This window comes from Strigops habroptila, chromosome 4 (assembly GCF_004027225.2).
Source record: "Strigops habroptila isolate Jane chromosome 4, bStrHab1.2.pri, whole genome shotgun sequence".
Lineage (NCBI taxonomy): Eukaryota > Metazoa > Chordata > Aves > Psittaciformes > Psittacidae > Strigops > Strigops habroptila.
In genome coordinates, this window is record NC_046358.1 from 24,600,434 (window position 1) to 24,611,243 (window position 10,810).

At 49.0% G+C, this 10,810-nt stretch overlaps 1 protein-coding gene across 1 annotated transcript; it reads right to left on the reverse strand.

Annotated features, from left to right (window-relative positions):
* Positions 1–256: 256 nt before the first annotated feature.
* On the reverse strand, positions 257–8,843 carry LOC115606188 (extracellular tyrosine-protein kinase PKDCC-like). The gene is made up of 7 exons (XM_030481668.1): positions 8,225–8,843; positions 7,930–8,052; positions 5,551–5,822; positions 4,338–4,417; positions 4,139–4,243; positions 2,468–2,644; positions 257–1,074 (listed from the first exon to the last, which is right to left on the reverse strand). The coding sequence occupies exons 1-7, from the start codon at positions 8,750–8,752 to the stop codon at positions 971–973; spliced, it is 1,389 nt and encodes a 462-aa protein (XP_030337528.1). The 5' UTR covers positions 8,753–8,843; the 3' UTR covers positions 257–970.
* Between the last annotated feature and the right edge of the window lie 1,967 nt (positions 8,844–10,810).

The window sequence follows — 10,810 nt, forward strand, 5'->3', positions numbered from 1 at the left end:
GTCTGCAAGCACAGCCACAGAACGTCCTCCAAGACCTAAGTGTCCGAGGGGCTCAGGCACATTCATACATGGCTTAGAGCACTCACAGGTTGTCCTCAGGAGTGGGTAATGATGTTAGCTGAGCTCAAGGTGGGAAACAATTGCATTTCTTCATTTGTTTGCAGTAAAGACTTAGGCAAAGAGAAAAACTTCTCACAGCATGCTTAGAATAAACATAGTAATTCTTTATCATACAAAATCACACCTTACACATAAATAATTTGAATGTCTTGTTCTTTCATGGAAAGTAACAGAGAAAAACCTTCAAGGTTGATACATGGGATCTGGCATTACAAATCACATAGGGTCAAACCTAAATCCTGCATCCAAACATGCAGACATTTGGTTCCAAAGCTGACTTATACACCACCTTCCTCCCCTGCCCTGGAAGGAATGGAATCAGGACCCTCCTTGGAAGACCACCCCCATCATCAACCTCTGGTTATGGATCTCAACCCTGCAAACTTGGCCCCATCGCTCAAATCCAGTCCTTTACATTTGCACTGGTATGAAATCCTGCTCGGCAGTTGCAGAAGGAGCCATTATCTTCTCCAAGGTGCGTTATCCATAGGTTTTCAGAGGTGACTGAACTAACTAAGCATACTCAAGCTGGAGCCTGTGCAGCTATTTCTATTTCTTGGCTGACAAGCTGGTTACCAAAGCAGCAAGGTGAAGGATTGCACAGTCTAGCGACATTTGACTACAACTGGGACTGCGGAACAGCAGTGTGGGAACAAATATGGAAGCTAGCAGGGCTGCAATGAGAAATCTGAGCTTTGATCAAGGAGGCAGCAGCATCTGACTCCATCTATCTGAGCTGGCAGGGCGATCCCATCCCAAAGCAAAAGAAAGTAAGCCATTCCTTTCAGCAGATGAAATTCTCCCCAGTGGTTTGTTCCTCCCAGGATCATTTTATGTGATCTCATTGTCTCTAAAGTCTTTTCCCTGAGGAAGCCGATCGTTTAACATAGACTACAGTATGAGCATCCGGTATTAAATCAGTCAGGCTACTCTGAAACGAGGCGAGTGGGCGTCCTGGGAAGGAAATAAAAACCCAAGTTTAATAGAGGACATAGGTTCACCTTGACCCACGCTATTTACTACAAAAGACACAGCAACACACTGCTTGCTCAACAGAGAGCCACTCCACCCTGCAAAGATGAATTTCACACTCCCAGCAAACTCCAGATGCTCACTGAGTGTGCACAGGCAACACACAATCGGGCCCCAGAGGCTTTTCCATCTTGATTTGCTTTACCAAGCTGCCCTAAGAGGGACTAACACGTTCCCACAACTCTCGTTAGTCCAACTGGCAAAGTCAGGCACTCAGCATTTCAGCCCCACACTTTTGGCATCTTTGGCTGCAAAGATGAGCTGTAAAAATGTGGAAGAAAACTGTCAGGAAGGGAAATATGAAGAGACCGCAGGCATGGTGCAGGATGGCAGCGATCAGCATCCGAGCCAGGCGCAGCAGGAAGGGTCTTCTGCTGCTGTTTCTGCATCCCCACTGCTGTTTTAAGGGGGTTCCTTGCAACCAGGCACTGAACACAGCAATTAACAGCTGCCTTGTGAGAAACCAGATGCGATGTGTTGGGCTCAACTCACACAATCCCTTCTTGGTGTGAAACGGGCTCAAAGAGCATTGCATCAATGTAAGTGCCATTATGTCAATAGTTAGCCACATGCCAATTGCACACGAATCCACGGAGAAGCTGTGGTTTTGGTAGTTTTGGGGTTTGGGGTTTTTTTAAAATGTCATGTAAGCCAACAAGACATGATTCTTTGGCACCATTGTGAGTGAAAACACTCATTTACCTCACTTAGTATTTCACTTTATAAGTAACAATTTTGCCAGTGATTGAAGTGTCAGTTAAATGAGGTAATTTATAATAATTCTGAAAACCTGCTAACCATAAGAAGCTATAATCAGAGCTAATAACAGGGACAATTTGGAAATACATTGGTTTCGGGCTTTAGTTTTGATAAAGGGGATAACAACGTGTAAGCTATGATTCTTTTAATTATAACAATAGTAACCACCTTCTTCTACATAGCTTCTTTCATCTATAAAAAACCCACAGCTTTTAGCAAACTACACATACCACAGGAATCGTTTAGCCCAACACCAAAGTGAGGCCATCTCTACATGAAATAAGTAACTGTTTAATAATACCTAGCAGTCTTGTGCAAAATTTGCAGAGGAAAGAAGGTGCAGGAGGAGAATGTCATTTCTCTTGCGTTTCCTTACAAATACTCAGGGGATCCTTGGATTCCCACTGTAGCAGCCATCTGATCTTAAGGAAGGCAGTTTTTATATGCACCCATAGACTCACGGTAGTATGAGAAGGGCAGCAGCATCATCCCCACTCGCGACTGAGGAAGCAGGGGCACCATGTGGCAGGACCCTCTTGCATTTGCCCAAGCTCACCTGTCCATGTCCTCTGCTGAGTGATGATAAAGCTTTGACACTGCGATTGGGAGTTACAAATTGCGGCAGCTTCCTCGGCACTGTGAACGGAGAGCAGGCATCCCAGGTGGCTGTAGGAGGGCCAGCACTTGTAGTCTTCTCCTTCCACCATTCGGAAGCCCTTTAGGGAGATGTAATCTGGGAACAGAAAGAGGGTTTTTAGACAAACTCTTTAACTGCATTTCCATTGACTAGTTACACTATACACTTAGTGTGTTGCACTTCAGTGAAACTCCTAAAGGAATGTGACAGTGATAGGTTGAACTGACCTGCCTAGATAGAGTGGATGGAGCTGCAAAGTTCGAAGAAACCTAAATCCTGATGTTTGGTTCTGCTACAGAGCACAAAACAGCAATTCCTCCACAGATTTGAGAGAGGAGGCAGAGGTCTCAAAGGTGAAGGGGCAGGGCAGCGACCGCAGGGGTGGGTGAGAGGGGAAAGCTGACGTGCAGACCCATAGACTCTCCACTTCTTTTCCAGAGAAGCCAACCCCACAATGGCCTCTCCTACACCCCAGCCCCAACAGCTGAACCGGCTCATCACAGATCCAGCACTGAGCTACGTGGGGCACATGCTGGCCCACCCATAGTTGTGGGAGACTTAAGAACCCCACTGGGGGAAAGGGAGGCCAGCTCCTGCTCCAGTGGGATACAAAAGACCTGACAAGCCTGAGCAGGTGATGTTCAGGCTATTGTTCGTTGACTGCTAAGAGTCTCTCCTCACCTTCCCACACCCCTAGGATGGTGATTGTTTTGGCACGTTGCTACTGGGCAAGTTGTGAAGCCAACAGGTAGGTGTTGCTGGAAAATACTAGTAATTTCTGTTAAAGCTGCTGGTCCTTCAGTGAAAATGACAGGATATCTTTGTTCATAATGGTGCAAATTCCAGGTCTTTCACACATAAAAAGTTTCCTTCTGCAAGCCACCAACGCCACCCCACCATCTCAAGTGAACGCTCAGGAAAATGTAAGCCACAGTAACCACTGGGCTTTTGAAGCCTTCCTTTTGATTAGCCTCATTTCTACCACCAAATGGGTCTCTTCCTCATAAAAGTTCATTTATCTATCCACAGGTCCAATAGGATGGTCTTCAGAAAAAAGGAAATTTAGAGGGCACCAAGGCCCCAGCTCCTCTGCCACACTCATCTCAGTGTTGTCACCCCCCCACTGTACATTGCCCCAGTAACCTGTGCTCAACAGCCAGAAGCTACCAAGTGAAATGGGAAGTTTCAATATCAGCCCGGAAAACTGACCTATTGTTCCATAGGATAAGATGACCCTGAAGAGAGATGGGAAACACTCAGTTTGCCACTCTGGTCTAGTCGCTTAAGCCATCCCAAATATATTTACTTGAAACACTGATGCACATTATGAGAAGAGTATTTAGAAGCAGTACAAGCATACCTCCATATGGAGGCCAGATTGTCTGCACTGCATTTACTTTGCAAAGCAGTGCAATCATGCATAGCTCCCACGAAAAAACAACAAAAGGCTGCTCAAAAAAAAAGATACTTTTGGTGCTTTTCCCAGTGACTACACCCTGCCTGAATGTATGGGAGATCAGAATTTCACCAGTTACCAAGTTCCTCACTCCTTCAGCAGTCATGTTACTTAAAGCATTCAAAATCATGTACCTTTTAAAAGCAGAGGTCTTTTCTGAAGGTAGAGCCCAGACTTGTAGAGATGTAAAACCTTCTCAAAAGCTTTCAGGGTTTCATTTATTCCATATTGTAAATCACCTACATTTAAAGAAAAAGATGACAAAGAGAAGTAATTCCAAGATATAACATTTAGAGAGTTCTAATAAAGAAGTTTATGAATATTAGGTGGTACCTGTTGCGTTCAGAATATCGCTCAAAAAGGGACGCAAAGCCAGTGGTGCAGAGTGTGGCAAAAGATAGGTGAAAAAATACCTGCAAAAATCCCACAGACTGATTAGAATACAGACGCTTCATTTCCATGGTAATTAAGTTGTCTACATTTTCCCGTGACTCCACTATCCATATGCAACTAGTAATTCTACTTGGTTATTGAGTTATGCTTGAGCCCTTCACTGGTATCTCACTGACTGATCCTGCGAGTTGGGCTGAAAGCTTGGTCCTTGCAGCACAGCACGCTGCCAAGCACTGCACGAAATCTACCTTGCAAAGGCTCACACAACAGAGCTTTCTCTCATTCTCAGGACCCATTTTGTTCACTAAGCAACGCATTTCCCACCAAAAAAAAAAAACAAAACCAAAAGAAGACTCATGCAAGACCTTTCCCTTGTCCTGAAAAGGTTTGGCATTCTTATTGTCCCTGGAAAAGCAGGACGACTCATTACCTCAACCTTCCAGAAAACTCCTGTTTGACAAGAGATAAGCTCGTTACTGCAAGGTTGCAATAATCTATGCAAGGATTTGCCTTTTAACACTGAATCCTGCAAATTCAGGCTCCCCTAGTAAGTCCTTCTATGTAAATATCTAACTGTCAAGGCTTGCCCCCATACTTGGCCTGCCAAGCATCAATGGTGAGCGAAGTCCTCACGCTTTCAGCTGGTGGCCTGTATGAAGTGCCGCAGCAGACTCAGCCCCTTGCCCATTACCTGTTTCATTGCTCTTCCACAGGTGCCCATAGTCTCCATAGGGATACTCAGAGTTCAAGGGAAGAGTTAGCCCACTTAGTCCCAGCAATGGGGGCTCAAAGCTGGCAGGCTGTGGCAGGCAGCCCGCTCTGTGTTGCTTCCAGCAAATACAGCCCGCGGAAGTCAAGCGCTAGAGCTTGTTTGGCAAACAATAAACTCACAGGTGCAACCTTTGGGGTAAGTTTCTAGAGGGCATTGGGAAAGGGAGCAGCATAAGAAAGATGCCTTCATTCTCACCAGGCAACAACTACACTGTTTTCCTGCCTTATAAGGAAAATAAATTTGCTTCAAAGCGATCCTTAACTACCCTTTGACAGAGGTGAGGGGGAACCACCGCGTGGAAGAAACGCGAGACGCCAGAGGCTACATGGCAGTGTGTGAGCTCAGTCACCCCAGATCTGCCCCCCATCTCGCTGGACATACCGATATGCATTGAAAAGATTCTTCTTTTCATTTATTCCTTCACATTTCCCAACTGCAGAGCATTTGAGGGGGAAGCTTTTTGTAGGGAAGTCAAGTGTGCAGTCATTATCTTCCTTGCATGACAGTTCCTCAGTGCTGGCATCATCCATGTCTGTCACTTTTAGGTTTCCATCCACCATAACAAACTGCCTCGGCTGGAAATCCAAGAGGACTATTGAACCCAGGGGAGAATGTGCCAAGTAAAACAGCAGTTTCACAAGACTCAGGCAAATCTGAGAAGGAGAAGATGAATATGCATGGGAAAAACAGATGAAAACCGGCTATTAAATTGGAAGTAGAACAAAGAGGAGGGCATTCAATGAAATTAAAGGCAAAAAATGCATATGGCACTTAAAAGGTAATTATATGTATGCTACAAAATTTATTATCAACATTGCCACAGGATTTGACTGGTAAGTAGTTTAGCAACATTTTTTAAAAACGTGCATATACAAAGAGAGACATTTGCAGTTAGAGGAACTAGAGGAGAAAGCTCTGAGGAAAACAATAGCAGCCTTCATGTTTCAGGAGCTATACTGATTTGTTAGCTGAAATCAGAAGGGTTTTTCCCCACTCTGGCATAGAATTAATATATTCCCCTCCCTTCCCCCATGCTGCTCCATACAGACTGAGGCTCCATGGTCATTAATACCAGATTCATGCCTTGCTGCATCGCTCAGCAGTATGAATTTGGGCACACAATTGTGCTTCTGCAGAATTAGCCAAAGCACACAATGTATTTATTGCCAGCTTTTTCACTTCTATGTCATCTTTCTGGCAGCAGGGAAAGGTCAGGCAATATCTGATCCAGCAGAAAGCTTGGTAAATGATTTTTGAACACACTAGAGCTAGACGAGCACATTCCCAGTGCACCTGCACTTTGTTCAAGTAGCTTTTTGCAGCAGTTTTCAGTCAGTATTGGGAGCCCTGGCATCAGACTATCATCAGCGAGGTGTGCCAGGCAGACCCGCGCCACCCCTCGCTGTCTCTGATAGTGATCTGTGCAGGCGCGAGGGTTTGTTCACTTGGAACAGCTTGCAGAATTGCTGGTATCTGATGTGGCTCATCAGAGGGGAATCCCATCCGTTTAGACGCCCTAATTAGGAAACAGGACTAGACAGTACCAGCATAAATTCTGAACCTGTGTCTTTATCACTTAAAAGATTATTAAAGCCTTAATGCCACTGTACCAGACCTTACCACCAGCTAATCCAGCATCATGGGTTTCTAGCTCTACAGTAGACTTTGACACATTTGAGATGAGGTCCTGAGAAAGCTGTATAGAAGCCAGTATGAAATAGTTTGTAAGCAGAAGTGGAACTCCACAGGCCAAGAGAAATGACTCTGGAAGCTCTGACACTATTTTAAGTTGATTAGTGAAGCAATCATAAGAATCCCAGCTTCATGTCCCGCTGCTGAGCGAGCACAGTTGCCACACTCCCCTCTGCCTCGGATGGCAAGGCTCCTCCTCAACATTAAGGACCACATGCAGGCAGGGATTTTATTTTGGGACTTTTGCTGTGTTTTCATTTTGCCTAAAGCATTTCTTACTGACATTAAGGTACTCATGCTTCTATTTGATGCTCTCTTTCCTCCTGGGAACCAACCAAGTAGTAGTGAACCCCCAACTGAGACCTTGAGGCAAACTGTAATACGAGCTATAACCAAAATAAGTGCCATGTCACAAGTCATTTATGTTCCTGGGGAGCTTAAGAGTCGCTATGCAGGATGCTTAGGAGACAAGGCAGATCTCACTAACAGGGATACAATCCTAGCACCTACAGCAGGAGGAAAGCAATTTAGTATTGTTTGTACTACAGTAATGCCTAAAGGGCTACAATCAGGAACGTCAGACATACACATGGTGAGAGACAGGCTGCTCAGCTAGCTGCCTACGACGGGTAGTACACAGAAAGAACAGGCTCAGAGCACGGCGAGGCAGCTTTCCCCAGTCAGACCCATCCTGCTGAGGGGCCTCGCTATGGAAGCCCCTCTGTGGAGTAAGTAAAACATCGAAGCAAAACCAGCAATGTAGTGTAATACCGAGTATCAAACACCACCCCTTTCCTGAGCAAGATTTTGTGTCCATTTCATCCAAGACGTAGCTTTTTTAACATCGCCCTAGAGAGAAGGACTATAACCCTGAGACGCCAGGATAGGGCTGTTTTAATGTGATTTAAGAAGAGTGAAAGCAAACCGATCTAAGGACAATTTGCAGGAGCAAACAGAGTGTCAGCATGACAATCCCGTTTGCCCCAGCAGTCACCACGGGCTCTTCGCATTTACCCAGTTTGCGGTCTAAAAGCGACTGATAAAACTCCCTTTGTCTTGTTTTCTTACTTTAAATCTCTCCTCCCAGGGGGTCTGCAGAAGCTGAATCATCTCCAGGGGGGATCCCAGCTCCAGCATAGCTGTGACCCGTATTTCAGGATCTCCGCTATTATCATAGCATTGACCGTGCAGCTGCGGGGATGGAAGGAGCGATTGTCAGAGGGATGCCGCTGCCAGTGCCAGCGGGTCCGAAGCCCCCCGGGGACAGGGAGGGCAACACGGGCGGATCGACTAAGCCCCAGCACCGAGCCTCCCCCCTCCCATCCCCAAAGGTTTCCGTGCCGCGGGCGCAGCCTCGCCGTACCTGTACGATGCCGGGATGCCGCAGGCGCTGCAGCAGCGTCACCTCCTTCAGCAGCTTGTAGGCGGCCAGGCGGCGGCAGCCGGCCGGCGCCCCGTAGCGCTGCACACACTGCCGCACCTCCCGGCCCGCCCCGTGCACCGACTTGAGGGCCACGGCGCCGCCGCCCGCCAGCGCCGCCCGGGCCACCACCTTGGTGAAGCCCCAGCCCAGCACGCTGACGCCCGTCACCAGGCTCAGGTCGCCGCAGCCCAGCCCGCCCGCCGCCGCCTCGCCGCCGCCCGCCACTGCCTCCAGGCGCCGCAGGTCGCGCCGCCTCTGCCGCAGCTCTTCCCGCAAGCCCGGCGGCAGCGGCAGCGGCGCGGAGCCCAGCTGCCCCACACCGCTGCCACCGCCGCTGCCACTGCCACCGCCACCACCACCGCGGCCGGCCGTCAGCGCCAGCAGCGCCAGCGCCAGCAGCGCCAGCAGCGCGGCCGCGCTCAGCCGGGCGCCCCGCCGTGCCCGCCCCACCGCCGCCGCCGCCGCCATGGGGAGCGGGGCTGCGCCGCAGCGGGCTCCGGCCGCTCTGCCGCCCGCGCTCCGCCGCACTGGCAAAGGCGAGCGCTGCCGAAGGGGCGTGTCGGGCGGGAGCCTCCCCGCGTCCGGAGCCTCCACCCCCGGCCCTGCGGGGCAGCCGCTCCCCGAGGGGCGCCCGCGGGGCTGCGGTGACCGGATCCCCCCGGGGAGGGGAGCTCGCTGCGGCGGCGGAGCCGAAGCGGTTCTGGGAGAGGCGGCTTGCGGTGGGAATCAAAGCCGCCGGGAGCGAGCTGTACGTCCCCGCTGACGCCCGCCCCACCCTCCCGACGGAGGCTGTTTATGGCAAAACCCGCGGATTTTACGGGCGTGAAATCCGTCAGTCCTGCTACAGTTACCGCAGAGTGCAACCGAGGGATGGAAAACGGATTAAAGTTAGTACAAGCTGAGATACCACGTTCCCGTGCCTTTGAAAAGTCCCGAGTTAGGTTCCTAAGAAAGCAGACGCTGGCAGTCTCTCTGATTGGAAGTATAAACCCTATTAAGCTGAAACAGCAAAACGCTGCCTAAAGCATGGAACTGTAATTCTTTTCCAGCAAAAAAGCCACCAAAACCCTCCTCTACCTAAACCAGCCAATACAGGCAGAAAATGCAACTTTGTCATTTATCCGTGAGGACATCGATGAGGCTGGTGGTACACCGCCAGCGCAGAGCTGCCTTCTGCCACACACAGGCTGCCGGGATGGCTGCGAGGAAGCGGAGCGGGATGCTGCCTCCTCTCTGTCCCTGCGTTTATACACCTGCCTGCACTGGGCGCTGCTGTGCAGAAACTCCCTCGGGTTAGCTTAGGCCAAAGGCAAATGCAGTTTTATCTGCTTCTGATGTAGGCAGTATGCCGTTAGCTCTCCTCACCGAGTGGCCTGAAACACTAGCCCAACGGCTTGATTCCCATTTTATTTACCTCTACACTACTGGGTTAGAAATTAAACAATGGTCTGCCTCTCCGCCTGCTTTGCTTCAGTATCTGCTGTAATCTCTTATGGCAGTGGCACAGCTGGTGTAAGGGACCCTCCCCAGAGAGGGAGCAGGGTGACATGTGGCACAGTGAGGCAGCCTCCTCGTGACAGCACTGCTGCCTGCACCAGGAGACCAGCAGGATGTGGTGGGTGAGATTACACAGGGGTTGTCCCGGCTGCGATCAGGCAGTGGGACCACTCAATCCTGCAGTGTTGGCACTGCCCCGGGACACGTCTGCTCCTCCTTGGCTCCCTCAAGGTACAGCAGTGCTGTTGCCGCTCTCCTGACCTGCTCACCACACGGAGCACACGCTGCTCAGGTTGCGTTCTCAAGCCACCGCTGCAAAGGAGCCTCTGTGGAACGACCGTGAGAGTCTTGACTTTAATATCATGGCCCATGGTGATAGAGATTTTCAGAGACTACAGCAAGGCGGCTATCATGACTGGTGACCCTCCAAGACTATTTTAATAGAAACAATGAATGTAAGTGATCACTTATAAATCGCTTCCTTCCCAAAACCCAGCAGAAAGTTCCCTCTCCACTTCCTGTCGGTTCAACTTCACTGGAGCAGCCTATGGGACAGGATACGATCGGGACACTGCAGCAGGGCACAGTTGCTCTGTAAGGCAGCAGGAAAAATGAACTGAGGATTCATCAGGACGTTTCTAGACAACGGAGTTGTGGGTGGGAATGCAGAACCCCCAGTCTGCCAGTGCATAAAATAAAGGAGGAAACCTCACTGCCTGTGCTTATCCACACACATATAGGTTAGAGGCATGATCCCAGCATGGCTCTTACAGTAGCTGAATTTCCTTTGTTGCTTTTTAACCTTAATGGCTCTTTAATTACTGTCCTTATTTCAAATCAAGTATACATCTGTGTCATATTAATTAATATTCATTGTCACCGAAGAGCTATTAAATGCATTTTTACCTGTGTTTCCAAGGGAATAGATGCCAGCTGAGCATAGTATTATCTAATTTAGCCTGTCCTCAGCACTGTAATAATATCAAGACCCATTAGAGAAGACTCACAGATACATACAAATAATAATGA